We start from the raw sequence: 17,551 nt of genomic DNA, 5'->3' as shown, positions 1-17,551 counted from the left end.
GTTAAGGCTCACTCTACCCAGGCGGTGGGGGCCTCCTTAACCAAACGCCTTCAAGCTTCTGTTCTGCAGCTCTGTAAGGCTACGACATGATCTTTCATTCACATGTTTTCAACATTTTACAGTGTTCCTAGCTTCATGTGATACAACCTTGGTTGAAGGGCACTGCAAGCGGCAGTCACCGGGGTTATAACCTAAGGGATCAACTTTACTGGCGATTTATCTGTGTTCTGGTTTACTTCTGTTTTCCATCCTTGGGACAGCTACGGGGTCTTCCATGGTTTTCCTGTGTCCCCCAAATAAGCAATTGAGAAAAAAAAGATTTTTTGCACTTACCGTAAAATTCCTTTTTCGTTTCTTTTATTGGGAAACACAACTCCCACCCTTATGGCTCTTCCGGATATTTTATCTCCATTGTAGCCTATGACTTCATGCTGTGTTTTATTGTACTGTTCTTAATTATTGTATACTTTAAGGATTAACAATTTTTCTAACAGCCATTTCGAATAGAAAAAAAACAAAGACAGAAGCATGACGATTAAATACCCTGCAGTAAATAAATAGCATAGTGCATGAAAATAATATATGGCACTTAGTGAACATGTTTTTTTGATGAAAAAAATGCGAAAGCCATCTCACCACTCCACGGTGACCGTAATTGGGATGATTCTAACTCTAATATTAAAAACCTTACCGTTTGTCAAGTGACATGCATGTAGATAAGGGCTGAGAAGGACTGAGCCCAACTAGTGGAGACATAGCCACAGGGGACCACATCAATATAATGTCCAGCTCAAAGGAAAGGCAGGCCACACCTTTATATGCACATGAAAAATAAAACAAAGGTATGAACTGGGACATAAATGAATTTTGAATACTTTAAGGGGTACAGGTTTTAAAATGGGGTCTTGTTTGGTGTTTTTCCAGTATATAGACCCCACAAAGACAATTCAAAACAGAATCGATCTTTAACACCTTTATACCACTGGACATACTATTCCGTCCATGTGGCCGGGCCCTAATTCCCATGGACGAAGTAGTACGTCCAACGCGATTGCGGCCGGGTGTCAGCTGATTATCACAGCTGACATCCAGTACTAAGTGCCAGGAGCGGTCACACTTTAACGCCCGGTACACTGCGATCAAACAAGATTGCAGCGTTCTGGTGGCATAGGGAAGCATCGTGCAGGGAGGGGGCTCCCTGCATGTTTCCCTGAGGCCCTCATAACAGCGCGATACGATCGAATTGTTCCGAGGGTCTCCTCCGTTCTCCTCCCTGCAAGCCCCCAGATCCAAGATGGCCGCGGGGTCCTTATTGGTCCTGCAGGGAGGTGGCTTTTCAGTGCCTGCTTAGAGCAGGCGCCGGCAATCCTCCTGCACTGCCTCCTGTACAGTGCTGTGTAAAGTGTCAGTTCACTGATATGACTTTATACAGTGTTGTCCCACTCTGGGACAATGTAAAAAAGTAAAAAAAAAATATTATTCTGTGTAAAAATATATTTTTTTAAATTCCTCAATAAAGAAAAAAAATAAAATAAATATTGTTCCAATAAATACATTTCTTTATGTAAATAAAAAAAACAATAAAAGTACACATATTTAGTATCGCTGCATCCGTAACGACCCGACCTATAAAACTGTCCCACTAGTTAACCCCTTCAGTGAACATCGTAAAAAAAATAATAAAAAACGAGGCAAAAAACAATGCTTTATCATCATACCGCCGAACAAAAAGTGGAATAACACGCAATCAAAAAGATGGATATAAATTAACTTGGTATTGCTGAAAACGTCATCTTGTCCCGCAAAAAACAATCCGCCATACAGCGTCATCTGCAAAAAAATAAAATTATAGCCCTCAGAATAAAGCGATGCAAAAATAATTATTTTTTATATAAAATAGTTTTTATTGTATAAAAGCGCCAAAGCATAAAAAATGATATAACTGAGGTATCGCTGTCATCGTACTGACCCAAAGAATAAAACTGCTTTTTCAATTTAACAAATGCGGAACGGTATAAACGCCCCCCCAAAAAAAGAAATTCATGAATTGCTGGTTTTTGTTCATTCTGCCTCCCAAAAATCGTAATAAAAAGGGATCAAAAATTGTCATGTGACCGAAAATGGTACCAATAAAACGTCAACTCGTCCCGCAAAGAACAAGACCTCACATGACTCTGTGGACCAAAATATGGAAAATTATAGCTCTCAAAATGTGGTGATGCAAAAACTATTTTTTGCAATAAAAAGCATCTTTTAGTGTGTGACAGCTGCCAATCATAAAAACACGCTATAAATAGTAAATCAAATCCCCCTTTATTACCCCCTTAGTTAGGGAAAAACAATAAAATTAAAAAAAGTATTTATTTCCATTTTCCCGTTAGGGTTAGGGTCGGGCCAAAGTTAGGGTTAGGGTTGGGCTAAAGTTAGGGTTAGGGTTGGGGCTAAAGTTAGGGTTGGGGTTAAGGTTTGGATTAGGTTTACGGTTGGGATTAGGGTTGGAATTAGGGTTAGGGATGTGTCATGGTTAGGGGTGTGGTTAGGGTTGGGATTAGGGTTAGGGGCGTGTTGGGGTTATGGTTGTGTTTGGGTTAGGGGTGTGGTTAGGGTTGGGGTTAGGGGTGTGTTGGGGTTAGGGGTGTGTTGAGGTTAGGGGTGTGGTTAGGGTTGGGATTAGGGTTACAGGTGTGTTGGGGTTAGGGTTGGAATTGGGGGATTTCCACTGTTTAGGCACATCAGGGTCTCTCCAAACGCGACATGGCGTCCGATCTCAATTCCAGCCAATTCTGCGTTGAAAAAGTACAACAGTGCTCCTTCCATTCCGAGCTCTGCTGTGCACTCAAACAGTGGTTTACCCCCACATATGGGGTATCAGCATACTCAGGACAAATTGCACAACAACTTTTGCTGTCCAATTTCTCCTCTTACCCTTGTGAAAATAAAAATTTGGGGGCTAAAAATCATTTTTGTGGGAAAAAAAAATGATTGTTTATTTTCTCGGCTCTCCATTATAACTTTAGCGAAATACTTGGGGGTCCAAAGTTCTCACAACACATCTAGATAAGTTCCTTTGGGGGTCTAGTTTCCAATATGGGGTCTCTTGTGGGGGTTTCTACTGTTTAGGTACATGAGGTGCTCTGCAAATGCAACGTGATGCCCGTAGACCATTCCATCAAAGTCTGTATTCCAAAACGGCGCTCCTTCCCATCAGAGCTCTGCCATGCGCCCAAACGGTGGTTCCCCCCATATGGTGTATCAGCGTACTTAGCACAAATTGCACAACAACCTTTGGGGTTCAATTTCTCCTGTTACCCTTGGAAAAATAAAAAATTGGGGGCGAAAAGATCATTTTTGTGAAAAAAATATGATTTTTTCATTTTTACGGCTCTACGTTATAAATTTCTGTGAAGCACTTGGGGGCTCAAAGTGCACACCACACATCTAGATAAGCTCCTTCGGGGGTTTTATTTCCAAAATGGTGTCACTTGTGGGGGGTTTCCACTATTTAGGCACATCAGGGGCTCTCCAAACGCGACCTATCTCAATTCCAGCCAATTTTGCATTGAAAAGTAAAACTGTACTCCTTCCCTTCCGAGCTGTGCCATGCACCCAAACAGTGGTTTACCCCAACATATGGGGTATCAGCGTACCCAGGACAAATTGCACAACAACTTTTGGGGTCCAATTTCTTTTGGTTACCCTTGAGAAAATAAAAAATTGGGGGCGAAAATATTTTTGTGAGAAAAAAAAATCAGATTTTTTATTTTTACAGCTCTACGTGATAAACTTCTGTGAAGCACTTGAGGGTTCAAAGTGCTCACCACACATCTAGATAAGTTCCTTAAGGGGTCTACTTTCCAAAATGGTGTCACTTGTGGGGGGTTTCCTTCATTTAGGCACATCAAGGGCTCTCCAAACGCGACATGGCGTCCTATGTGAATTCCAGCCAATTTTGCTTTGAAAAGTCAAATGGCGCTCCTTCCCTTCCGAGCTCTGCCATGCGCCCAAACAGTGGTTTACCCCCACATATGGGGTATCGTTGTACTCAGGACAAATTATACAACAACTTTTGGGGTCCAATTTCTCCCGTTACCCTTGGTAAAATAAAACAAATTGGATCTGAAGTAATTTTTTTGTGAAAAAAAGTTAAATGTTCAATTTTTTTAAAACATTCCAAAAATTCCTATGAATCACCTGAAGGGTTAATAAACTTCTTAAATGTGGTTTTGAGCACCTTGAGGGGTGCAGTTTTTAGAATGGTGTCACTTTTGGGTATTTTCTATCATATAGACCCCTCAAAGTGACTTCAAATGTGATGTGGTCCCTAAAAAAGTGGTGTTGTAAAAATGAGGAATCATTGGTCAACTTTTAACCCTTATAACTTCCTAACAAAAAAAAAAATGTTGGTTCCAAAATTGTGCTGATGTAAAGTAGACATGTGATAAATGTTACTTATTAAATATTTTGTGCGACATATCTCTGTGATTTAAGAGCACAAAAATTCAAAGTTGGAAAATTGCGAAATTTTTGGCAAATTTCCATTTTTGTCACAAATAAGCGAAAGTAATATCAAAGAAATGTTACCACTATCATGAAGTACAATATGTCATGAGAAAACAGTGTCAGAATCTCAGAATTACCGGGATCCGTTGAAGCGTTCCAGAATTATAACCTCATAAAGGGATAGTGGTCAGAATTGTAAAAATTGTCCTGGTCATTAACGTGCAAACTACCCTTGGGGGTAAAGGGGTTAAGGGCATAATGTCAAATTTTGAAATTGCTATTTCTTCTAAAGTTTTGGCAAATTTCGGGTATTTCCTTAAATAAGCAGACATTTTGTCTACATTTACCTGTAACACGCAGTACAATCTGTCACGAAAAAACATTCTCAGAATCAATGGGATCAGAAGAAGCATTTTAAAAGTTATCACCGCATAAAGTGACACATGTCTGATTTGAAAAATTGAGCTGTTCAGGAATGTCCAAACTAGTTTAGGCAGTAAGAAGTTAATGAAATGTACATAAAACAAATTCCTGTAAAGATGCAATTATGATCTTTCTCATGCTTGCGTTCACCATTTAGGGGTGCTTTCTGCTCTGAGGTTATGCCTGTTGGATGTTTCTTCAATGTCAAAATTCATCTTGCAAGCTGATCAGGCCACCAGCTGGCATTGTCTCCTGCAGAATCTTGTTAGCTTGTTACAAGAAATAGCATCATTCTTCCTTGGGATACTACACAAAGCATGGAAGGAAGAGCCTTCAGGTAAGACACTAATAACATTATCCTTAGCAGTTGTCCTAGAACCTTATTGGCAATGGAAAATGGATCAGCAATCTATTAAAGCTAAATTGCTCCAACTGTCAAATTTTCCTCTTTCTCCTTTGAACCCTGCCTTGTGCTAAAACATGTGTTTTAGTTAAAAGAAGTAAAGTAAACAACTCCTTTTAAAGGGAACCTGTCACCCCAAAATGGAAGGTGAGCTAAGCCCACCGGCATCAGGGGCTTATCTACAGCATTCTGTAATGCTGTAGATAAGCCCCCGATGTATCCTGAAAGATGAGAAAAAGAGGTTATATTATACTCACCCAGGGGCGGTCCCGCTGCGGTCCGGTCTGATGGGCGTCACGGTCCGGCGCCTCCCATCTTCTTACGATGACGTCCTCTTCTTGTCTTCACGCTCTGGCACAGGCGTACTTTATCTGCCCTGTTGAGGGCAGAGCAAACCACTGCAGTGCGCAGGCGCCGGGAAAGGTCAGAGAGGCCCGGCGCCTGCGCACTGCAGTACTTTGCTCTGCCCTCAACAGGGCAGACAAAGTACGCCTGCGCCGGAGCTGCAGCGTGAATACAAGAAGAAGACGTCATCGTAAGAAGATGGGAGGCCCCGGACCGACGCCCATCGGACCAGAACCGGACTGGGACCGCCCCTGGGTGAGTATAATATAACCTCTTTTTCTCATCTTTCAGGATACATCAGAGGCTTATCTACAGCATTACAGAATGCTGTAGATAAGGCCCTGATGCTGGTGGGCTTAGCTCACCTTCAATTTGGGGGGTGACAGGTTCCCTTTAAACTAGAACAATATGGCTTCAAAATCAGCATCACACTTGTCCATTGGTTGTGTATAGTATTGCAGCAAAACCTTCTTTTCTGAAGTAGAGACAACCCATGGATATGTGAGACATTCCCTCTGCACCCCTTTAAAAGGATGATCTCAATTTTGGAAATGTATTCCTCTGTGATCCCTGCTTTTGTGGGGAATGTATTCAGCCTTTCACATTGAGATTGTCTACATTTTGTTCCAAATTATTATGCACAAAGAGTTTATGAGTGATAAGGTTAGAATTTTTTTGTTTGTCATTTAAACTCATTGATGGTGATGTGTGTCAGGGCTCTTTATATCACTGAAAGCAATTGCAGATACCTGTGCAAATTAGTTTGGCAGGTGTGTCCAAATAAAGGCAAGATTGCTTAAGAAGGCTGTTCCACATTATTAAGCAGCCTACATTTTTTGCCAAAATGGGAAAGAAAAAGGATGTGTCGGCTGCTGAGAAGCATCAAATTGTGGAGTATTTAGGTCAAGGCATGACCACAATCAACATTGCCAAGACACTTCATCATGATCATCGCACAATCAAGAAGTATGTAGCTGATTCCCAGCACACACGTGTGCGTGCTGATAACGAAAATTTGAGGACTCTTTCCAACAGGCAATTGCGTAAGATTAAAAGAGCAGCTGCAAAAATGCCTTGTCATAGCAGCAGACAAGTTTTTGAAGCTGCTGGTGCCTCCAAGTCCCCAGAACAACAAGATGCAGGGTCCTTCAGAGGTGCGTAAGCCATCCTGTCGACCACGTCTATCCACTGCACACAAGCAGAAACAGCTCCAGTGGGCCAAACAATACATGAAGACTTCCAAACTGTTTTGTTCACCGATGAGTGCCGTGCAATGCTCGATGGTCCAGATGGATGGAGTGGAGGATGGCTGGTTGATGGACACCCCATGAAAACACGGCTAAGGCGCCAACAAGGAGGAGGTGGAGTAATGTTTTGGGCTGGAATTATGGGGAGAGAGATTGTCGGCCCCTTTATGATCCCTGAAGGGGTAAAGATGAACTCCATAATCTATGTGGAGTTTCTAAAACAACACTTCCTGCCATGGTTCAAGAGGAAGAACCGTTCTTTCCACAGCAAGATCATTTTCATGCATGATAATGCACCGTCTAATGCTGCAAAAAACACATCTGCATCTCTGGCTGCTATGGGCATAAAAGAGGACAAACTTATGGTGCGGCCACCATCTTCCCCTGACCTCAACCCCATTGAGAACCTCTGGAGCATCATCAAAAGGAGTGTCTATGATGGCGGGAGGCAGTTCACATCTAAGCAACAGCTCTGGGAGGGTATTCTGTCCACATGCAAAACAATTGAAGCAGAAATCATCCAAAAACTGACAAATTCAATGGACGAGAGAGTTCAGAAGCTTCTTTCGAACAAGGGGTCCTATGTGCAAATGTAACATCACCTAGAATAAAGTTTTAACTTGAAAACTGTTTGATTTCATTTTGTAATAAGCTGATAATGCTTATAACTTCACAATTGACCATTTTTTTTGTTCAAAATAATAAAAAAAAAAGGTTGAAAACTCTGCTGTGCATAATAATTTGGAACATGCATTTTGAGTGTTTATTTTTTTTTTTAAAAAAAAAGATACTGTTTTCATAAGCAGTTTGTTCCAAAACATTGCAATTATACTAGAATAGTAGATGACTGGAAAATAACAATGACTGCAATTCAGATAGGTAATTTAGAGAAAATATGAGGAAATATTATTTGCATAATAATTTGGAACACAGTGTATTTTTCATGCATGAGTTCTATCTATGATTTTCACAGATAGAACATGTAACAATGTAATCTATGGAGCTGCTCACATGTCCATGCTTTTTTGCAGACCACATGTCCACTAAAAAGTAATCACAGAAACATGTCTATTTTTGAACAACGTCGCTGACTAAAATTAGTAATACAAATCTACAGGCTCGTGAAAATCACAGAAAGCACACAGATTATGATTATTATTTATTTATATAGCATCATTGATCCCATGGTGCTGTACATGAGAAGGGGTTACATCAAAATACAGATATCACTTACAGTAAACAAACTAACAATTACAGACTGATACAGAGACCCTGCCCTTGTGGGCTTACATTCTACAGGATGGTGGGGAAGGAGACAATATGTTGAGGGTTGGTGAGGCGGTAGCTCCGGTAGTGGTGAGGAGGCAGCAGGGTCATCCAGGTTGTAGGCTTTCCTGAAGAGATGGGTTTTCAGGTTCCATCTGAAGGATCCGAATGTGGTTGATAGTTGGACGAGTTACAGATTTTTTTGGTAACATTTCAGGGTGCAAAATATTTATTGATCGCTTTTTATTCAGATTTTTCAGACATATTTTGACAAAACCCAGCAATCCAGTTATTGATCATTTAGTTTTTTTGCGCTGTTCATTGTGTGGTAAAAACAAAATATTTTACAAAAAGAAATTTGTTTTTTGCATTGTCATATTCTGAGAGCTGTATCTTTTTTATTTTTGCCGAATGAGCCATATTAGGGCTTGTTTTTTGCGGGACAGTTTGGCATTTTCATTTATACCAATTTTTTTTACATATGACTTTTTTGATCGCTTTTTATTCACTTTTTTGTGAGTTGGTATGATGAAAAGGCAACATTTTTAGTGTTTTTTTTTCCTACGGCGTGCACCAAACGGAATAAATAACATCCCAATTTTTTACAGCGGGCCATTCCGAACACAGGCATACCAATTATGTGTGTGTTTCTTTGTTTATTTTCCTTTTATCACAAATGCTGATCACAAATCACATGTGCTATTCCATTATTCCCTTTTTTAAAACGGCAAAGAGGAAATAAGGCCCCTTAACGACCACCGTATTAATGCGTATCGGCGGTCCTTAAGGCGTTAGAGATGCCACTCAGTATAATGAGCGGTGACCGAAACCTCTTTGTGTATACCCTTATGACTGAAGTAAAATAAGTTCATTTTCACCTTGTAGCAGTGCTTTCAGTAACGCAGTCAGGCAGCATTGTAACAATATATAGAATAAAAACAAAATTATTTAATACCCTACATTAAGTAAATAGTAATCGTATATGCAAATGACATAGGGTACTTAATTGGCACTGTTTTGATCTAAAAAGCGTATAAGCCATCCCACCACAACAAGGTGTGCCTAATCAGGATGGTCCTATCTCTAACGTAGAACCTCTATGTGCCAGATGCAGGCAGAGCATGCCCAGGTGAGATGGCTTACGCGCTTTTTTGATAACTAAGTACCCTATGTTATTTACATTTACTATTACAATTTACTTATTTACTTACTGCAGGTTATTTATTCATTTTGCTTTTATTCTAGGTTTTGTTTGTTAATGGCCACAGTGTGAATGTGCACCTTGCACTTATTTCAACATAGCTTCCAGCTCATTTTTTTGGTGCTGCTTTTGTAACACTATTTACTTGTAGATTAGATCTACGTCTACAGGTAAATATTGTTTTCCAAGGTGACAGGTTATCTTTTTAGCTTCTGAGTGTTTACAACTGTGATTGATATATATATATTATTATCCTTTATTTAATATGCTTTGCTTATTTAGCGCCATCATATTCTACTGAGCCACGGTGCTGCCCATGTATGTACAATATTTTATTCTTTTCAGTGGTATATTAGTTTTTTGGGGGGTTTGCACCATATTGATTAGCTATTGCTTGGATAAGACCTTCAGCAGCGTGAACCATGTATGTGCCCGTTTTGTTCATGGCATTAAGAAAGGTGCTTACCTTACACAGAAGTAGCTGCACCATCTTTTCAAGATATGGGGAAGGCTGTCAGTGTCCTAATTGCACATGATAGAGGCCTACAGGAAGCACAGGAAGACCTTCTTATTTCAGAAGAACACAGCCTCATCATGACTTGTTGCTGGGTCTCCTTAAAGGTGAGCCTCCAATAATCTACAATAAGTTTGCTTGATAAAGTCATTTTCTTAATTATGGTAATTTTCTTATTTGTCCTTGCCAGGAAATTGGAATGTTTCTTGGGCCTCTCGTAGAAAAGTTGATTGCCGCTCCTACTCCCATGATTTCTGATGCTGCAGTAGAGGCTTCAATGGCCGCATATCATGATATATTCATGAGATGTCGTCACTGGGTAAGTCTCATAGCTTAGTTTTTATAGACAGACTTATTCAGGACTTAACGGGGTGCTCTGAAACTAAAATGTATTTTAATCCTAAATACAGTCATATGAAAAAGTTTGGGCACCCCTATTAATCTTAAGCTTAATGTTTTATAAAAATAGTTTTTTTTGCAACAGCTATTTCAGTTTCATATATCTAATAACTGTTGGACACAGTAATGTTTCTGCCTTGAAATGAGGTTTATTGTACTAACAGAAAATGTGCAATCTGCATTCAAACAAAATTTAACAGGTGCATAAGTATGGGCATCCTTATCATTTTCTTGTTTTAAATACTCCTACCTACTTTTTACTGACTTACTAAAGCACTTTTTTTGGTTTTGTAACCTCATTGAGCTTTGAACTTCATAGCTAGGTGTATGCAATCATGAGAAAAGCTACTTAAAGTGGCCACTTGCAAGTTGTTCTCCTGTTTGAATCTCCTCCGAAGAGTGGCATCATGGGCTCCTCAAAACAACTGTCAAATGATCTGAAAACAAAGATTATTCAACATAGTTGTTCAGGGGAAGGATACAAAAAGCTGTCTCAGAGATTTAACCTGTCAATTTCCACTGTGAGGAACATAGTAAGGAAATGGAAGAACACAGGTACAGTTCTTGTTAAGGCCAGAAGTGGCAGGCCAAGAAAAACATCAGAAAGGATGACAAAGAAGAATGGTGAGATCAGTCAAGGACAATCCTCAGGCCACCTCCAGAGATCTGGAGCATCAACTTGCTGCAGATGGTGTCACTGTGCATCGGTCAACTATACAACGCACTTTGCACAAGGAGAAGCTGTATGGGAGAGTGATGCGAAAGAAGCCATTTCTGCAAGCACGCCACAAACAAACATTTGGAGAAGCCAATTTCTTTTTGGAAGAAGGTCCTGTGGACTGATGAAACCAAGATTGAGTTGTTTGGTCATACAAAAAGGCATTATGCATGGTGGCAAAAAAACACGTGCGTTGTATAGTTGACCGATGCACAGTGACACCATCTGCAGCAAGTTGATGCTGCAGCTCTCTGAGGTGGAGGTGGTCTGAGGATCTTTTAAATATGTGTTTTACAAGGTCTTCATTGTATTTGTTTCCTCATTGATCATTGTCAATAAGACTCCATACACCACTGGTCTCCCTATTGAGAGACAGTTCCTTCTATCCTAATGCTGCAACATGGGACGGCGCATTCATCCAGCCAAACTCTGCTGTGTACTGGTGAAACACAATTTTCCCCTTAATAGCTGTCTGCAGATAGGCAATCGCCTTGGCTAAGATCCCTGGTTTGTCATGTTGCAAGTTTTGTTATAGGATCTCATATTGACTTATATGATAGCTACCTTTAATGGATTGCACTAGCAAGATAGTTTTGTTTCCTGAACAAACTAATTTACAAGGTCTTAAAGAAGCACTGCCATCAAAGTTTTTTATCATCTTAAAATATTGTAGTCATCATATTATATAGCACTGTGTACTTGCAATTGCTCATTTTGCCTTTCTACCCAGTAAATTCTTCTGTTTTCCATTAGGTCTATGCCATCACATGATTAAAAACTGACTTACTGAATCATTCTAAGCTCTATATAACAGGAAGTACATTTTCCCTGTATGAGTCCCTGCAAAAGTCCCTGGCATGGGAAGGGGGAGAAGCTGGGTCTGGAGTTGAAGAGGGGATGATAAATGCAGGTACAAGAGACTTCTTGTTTCTACATAGAGCAGAGAAAACAGATGCATTAACTGGATAGAAAGGCAAATGAGAAATTGTAAGTGCACAGTGCTGTATAATATGATTGCAATGTATTAAGAGGATAAACATTTTGATGGAAGTGCATCTTTAAAATGCATCCCTTTATTTGTTTTTCACAGTTGTATGTCACTTGTTTATCTTGCAGGGAGCTGTAGATGGATGCAGCACAGGATTTACCAGGCTTTGCTCTGCACTACTTCACCATAAAGATCAAAACTTGAGAGATCTGCCAAGAAAAATGATGGCGCAGGTGTGATATACATAGTGTAAACTATAAATCGAGCCTTCCTGTCTTTGCTGCAGTGCCTCTTACAATGTTTTGTTTTGCAGGTCTTGTTGCTGACAAAGTCTCAGCACTCTCTTTCTGTTACTCGCAGAGCTGCAGGCTTTCCAGTTCTCCTGCAGGGCATCTTATCTGCAGAGGGCCCTCAACACCCACTTCTTGAAGCCTGTGTACTGTCCCTACTCGCATTAGCTAAAGAGCCCCTGCCGTCTAACTGGGACCACACGCTCGACCTTCCTCAGGTACCAAGCTTGGATTAAACTTGTCCACTACTCAGACAGCCCAATCTCAATCAGCATGTTTGCCCCCAGTAAAATTACTGCACTTCTGGTGCAGGCTCCGTTTCACTGGTGTTGGCACTCACTCTCCCGGGGATCGCATCACATTGTTAGGTCTTGGGATCCCTGCGCCCAATCAGTGCTGGCTTCTCGCTTCCCACCTCAATGTGAACCAGACATCAAGAGTAAGTCACATCTGTGGCTGGCCGCTCACTTCCTCTTGATGTCCGATTCAGACGAAAGCGGGGAGAGTGAATCCAGCACTGATTATGTGCAGGGACAACGAGACATCATATTTAACTGAGGGCAAACATGCAGATTGAGATGAGGTTGTCGAAGTAGTAGCATTTTTAGGGTTGTAAAGTTTTAATTTTTTGTGATAGTAGATGATATCCATGAAATTCTGTATCTTTTGGTTTCTAGGTATCTGCTGTTCATGCTCTTCAGACTATGCTCCGATCTGCAGAAATTCGCTCTACACTACTTTACCATGCAGTTCCCATGATGTCCCTGGCAGTCAGTAGTCTGTGCTCTCCCTGCTGGGCTATGCGCAATGCAGCTCTACAGCTGTTCAGTAAGTGTTGTCTCACTAAAAACGTATCTGACAATAATCGCATTCTTGATGCAATGAATGAATACTCTTTTTTTTACATTTTACAAAGCTGCCCTCACTGTTGGCATGCTGGGATTGTCTCGCAGTGATGCAGATTGCTCTGTGCAGAGCACACTACATGGTGGAGCTCTTTTGCGGAGATACCCAGGACTTAGTGAAGTATTGCTGGAAGAACTTCTAAGGGCTTCACAAGCAAAAGAAATGCTGCATCCCAGTTTGCATCCTATCCTTACACTGCTTTCCAAGCTACAGCCCGGGGGAGACAGTGAAACCAGGTGATGAACTTTAGGGAGGCATTTATTACTGAACATTGGTACGTTTACACAATGATATCATAAAACAATGTCTTTATATTATGTTGTTTCTACAGATGTTTTATGGAGCCTCTGTTGGACCTGAGAGAGAATCCCATTTATGCAGTGCGTGTCATGGCTGCACGTGCTCTTGTGCCTATTGTTCCAGTGATGGATTATCATGCACTAATAGTTGAACTTATAATTGGCCTTCCTCATACCAAGGATGGAGTGTGTCACAATACCTTGCATGGACGACTGCAGCAGATTTATGCTTTGCTGTCATTAGCTGTGAAGGAGAACTGGTTTGTAAACACAAGCTGTATATATATTTTTTTTTTTTCATAGCTTTCCCCTAAACTAATTATACTGTGTATGGCACATGTATTTATCTCACCTATGGTAAATAGGTAAAATGTTTGCCAAATAATGTGTGTAAGTGTACACACTGTGAAGATTCGGCTCTGATAGGTGATTCACATGTTTGTTATGTGACAATAAGTATGCGCTTCTCTATCGCTTCATTGGGTGGGACAGGAAACCATGGGTGTTTGCTGCTGCTACTAGAAGGCTGACACTTGGCCGAAAAAAAGGCTGACTCCTTACCAGCACACTACACCCACTGACTGGGAGAGAACTAACTAGTTTTTGCTTAGTGTCCAAGGATGCAGACATGGGTCTGCGTTCAGACCCATCTCTACCATCTTGTTGTGTTTTTACTAATGATTTCTTTCTTTCAGATACAGCTTGTTACTTCGGGTTTCAGGCTGTAATTTTTCCCCCTGATTTCCCTCCTAAGGGACAGAGAGAACAATATGGTGCCGTCCACATTGTCGACTCGCTACTCTGACAGGCAGGACCCTTTTAATCCTAACAATTTCCTTCAGTACAGCTCAAACCAATGTATCTCAGTCATTGGTAGAGGCTCTTACGCTACTGTCTAATAGGCCACCCGCCTCTGTGGTTCTGATCATTTTCCTACATGAATCAGAAGCATGCAGCCAGGACAGACCATACATAGGTCCAGAAAGCGGGCACACTCCAGCTCCACGTCTGGATCCCCTTTTTCCCAGAGGCAGCCCTGAGGTCGGAACCTTCCCCTGTCACTTCAATCTAGATTCAAACTAAGGCTACTTTCACACTAGCATCGTTTGCAATACGTCGCAGTGCGTCGTTTAGGAAAAAAACCTGCATCCTGCAAAGTTGTCTGCAGGATGCGTTTTTTCCCCATAGACTTACATTACTGACGCATTGCGACGTATCGCCACACGTCGCAACCATCGTGCAATGGTTGCGTCGTGTTTTGGCGGACTGTCGGCACAAAAAGACGTTACATGTAACGTTTTTTGTGTGTCGAGTCCGCCATTTTCGCCTGCGCGGCCGAAACTCCGCCCCCTCCTCCTCGGACCTTACAATGGGGCAGCGGAAGCGTCGTAAGACTGCTTCCGCTGCCCACGTCGGGCATTTCTTTCACAACGCGCGTCGGCACATGACGGACAACCGGATGACATTTGCCAGCAGACTCTGAGCTCCTTCCACAGAGCAATAGTAGGTCAGGAATAAAGTGTTGCCTCACCTCTGCTATTTAATGTTACACATGCTGTCTACCACCCCTGGCCGCTGCTACGGAGTGTGTACCTATGCGTCAACTGTCTGGTACTTAATCCTTCTTATGTAGTATGTCATACTCACTAACCTCCATGACCACAGCTATACAGTGGTCTTTTTTTCTATGACAAAAATTCACGTGTTGCTCCACAATCTGTGCTAACTACCACCCTGCACTCTGGCTGCAATCCATAGTGTGTCAGATTAACTACCCTCCTTATCCACAGCTGTAACGTGGTTGCTTAGTCCATCAGCCATCTAGTACTCGATCCATTATCCACAGTCTGTTTGTTGTCATCACTCACCTTTTTTGTTTTCTCGAATTGGACCACCTCAAATCTTCATCAAGTTACAGACATGGGGTTACAGACTTGAGGGTATTACAGACAAGCTTAAGAGTCAGTGGACAGGTCTCTGTTCGACATGGAATCGGATCCACCTCATCCCACTGGTCCTATATCCTTTTTATCAGTGGTCTTTCTTTTACGTTGTCCCACGACAATGTCCTCAGGATCGGTGCAGATTAACTGGTCAGTTTATGATCAGTTATTTAAAAAAAAAGAAACGCTGACTTAGGTTGCAGGATCAGCCCTCATGACTGGTTTCACCGCTATTGGGCTGACAGGATTGCTGCTGGAAAGACCAAGGATCTTTCCTTCTACCAACCCTTAAAAGCTCAGGATCCATCTGATCGGCACTAGCCATGCCTTATATCCACAACAGAACGCTAAATAAGATAATAAGTAATTTGGACCAAACTCATTGTTCCATTTCTCTCTGCAGTTTCACTACCTTGGGGACACTCCCAGATTGTCCAGATTGTCCAGACCTGCCTATCTCAGGGCCCCTTCTTCATCTTCATTTCTTAGTCCCTTAGTTTGCATCATGTTGCAATAGCCTCAGCCTAGTAAGGCCACTGGTTCTCTCCAACTGGGTTTTTTTCCATACCATAATCGCAGCAAGGCATCCACCTTCACCCAGCAGGACCGGTTGCATGCTTACTTCCTATGGTGGTTACTTTTTCCTTGTCCTGAAGATCTTGTCCTTTGTCCGACGAGGATAAAGGATGTCCTATGCCTGGTTGCAAGGGATCCTACGCCCGGTTGCACTCCTTCATTCTAAGATTGCTACTTCCCTTTATTCTATAGATACTTCATACTTCTTTCTTCCCATCCTACATCCTATGGAGTGGCCTCTTTTCAACCAGGAGCTTGTCAGAGAACCAAGTGAAGTAAAGACTGATTCCACTTAGGATTACAGCTCTCCCCACATGACAGTGGGAGCTTCATGGGCTATTCTCCCCTGGGCCTCCTGGGCTTCTTCTGGTCTTCAGTCCACACCTTCTCCTAGAGCTACATGGTTCACCCCTATGCTTCAGCGAACTCGAAGCTGGACAGGAAAGTCCCTCGTGCAGCAGTTAACTAATCTTACATTTTTAAGTGCCTGTCTCTTCCCACCCTAAGGACTGCTTTAGGATGTCCCATGGTTTCATGTGGTTTCATGAAGCTATAAAGAAAAGAAGATTTTTGGTTACTTACCTTAAAATCCTTTTCTCAGAGCCTTCATTGGGCTTCATTGGACACAGCATCCGCCCTTATTTGTGCCATTGTTGCTTCATCTTAGGGTAATCTCTTTTTACCTCCTTTCCCACTGCTTTGTCACAAAGTGGTTTGTTCTTTGCCAGTCTGTGGGTGTAGCCTTCTGGGGAGGAGATAGCCTTATTTCTACCTAGAGTCAGCCTCCTAATGGCAGCAGCATACACCCATGGTTTCCTGTGTCCCCTAGTGAAGGCTTAGAGAAAAGGATTTTACGGTGAGTAACAAAAAATCTTCTTTTTTCATTCTTACTGTTTTGTGCTAAGTAATTTTTCAGCTGCTTCTCTCAATAGAATATTGAGAAAAGCAGATGAAAAATTAGTCAGCATGTGACCGCATGTATGCAAATCTGCCAAAAATGGGGAGAATAGTGGATTCTAATAGTAGTTTGAGGCTGAGGTGGTTTATTTTGCTTTTGCACAGCATTTATTGTCTTGGAAGGTGGTGTTGTTTCTAAGAGCATGTCAAAACTATTGTTAACAATGTGTAGAAAAGTCAGATAGGAGAGGGTTGAAACCTAACACTGGAAGTCATGTTTGCATGCACCTGGCTAGCTATGTATAGCTAGCACTGTATTCAATTGTTGTTCAGTCACCTTGAGGAGCTGTTCAGAGTGGAGTTATTTTTTCTGTGTTCTGGGATTTATGGGTTAAAGCACCCAGTACCGTCAAGAGTCGGCTATGGTAACAAGCTCACAGAATATGAACAGTGAATTTCCTTTTCACTGTGCTAGCTAGAAAGGAGGATAAAGTCAGGGGCAGGAGTAGGGCGCAGCTACACGGAGGCCCCCCATGACCGCATTTGGCCGAGAGGTTTTTGAATAATGCGAGGGGGTTCTGATAGGTGGGTCACAGCGGGGGAGGAGCAATAAGGAGGGGGGATCTAGGGAAGAAA

The 17,551-nt window shown here is 41.7% G+C and overlaps 1 protein-coding gene across 1 annotated transcript in view; it reads left to right on the top strand.

Moving 5' to 3' along the window:
* The window catches only part of LOC143814322 (tRNA (32-2'-O)-methyltransferase regulator THADA-like), a 142,602-nt gene that overhangs the window by 93,728 nt on the left and 31,323 nt on the right, over positions 1 to 17,551 (top strand). Inside the window, exons 17-24 of the mRNA XM_077293446.1 lie at positions 5,081 to 5,260; positions 9,861 to 10,006; positions 10,090 to 10,218; positions 12,133 to 12,237; positions 12,318 to 12,512; positions 12,972 to 13,122; positions 13,211 to 13,436; positions 13,532 to 13,759. Of these exons, the coding sequence (XP_077149561.1) occupies positions 5,081 to 5,260; positions 9,861 to 10,006; positions 10,090 to 10,218; positions 12,133 to 12,237; positions 12,318 to 12,512; positions 12,972 to 13,122; positions 13,211 to 13,436; positions 13,532 to 13,759 (1,360 nt within the window). The remainder of the gene's footprint in view (positions 1 to 5,080; positions 5,261 to 9,860; positions 10,007 to 10,089; positions 10,219 to 12,132; positions 12,238 to 12,317; positions 12,513 to 12,971; positions 13,123 to 13,210; positions 13,437 to 13,531; positions 13,760 to 17,551) is intronic.

The sequence above is a fragment of the Ranitomeya variabilis genome, chromosome 1, assembly GCF_051348905.1.
Source record: "Ranitomeya variabilis isolate aRanVar5 chromosome 1, aRanVar5.hap1, whole genome shotgun sequence".
Taxonomy (NCBI): domain Eukaryota; kingdom Metazoa; phylum Chordata; class Amphibia; order Anura; family Dendrobatidae; genus Ranitomeya; species Ranitomeya variabilis.
The sequence above is the reverse complement of the archived record's forward strand: the minus strand, read 5'-3'. Positions and strand labels throughout refer to the sequence as shown.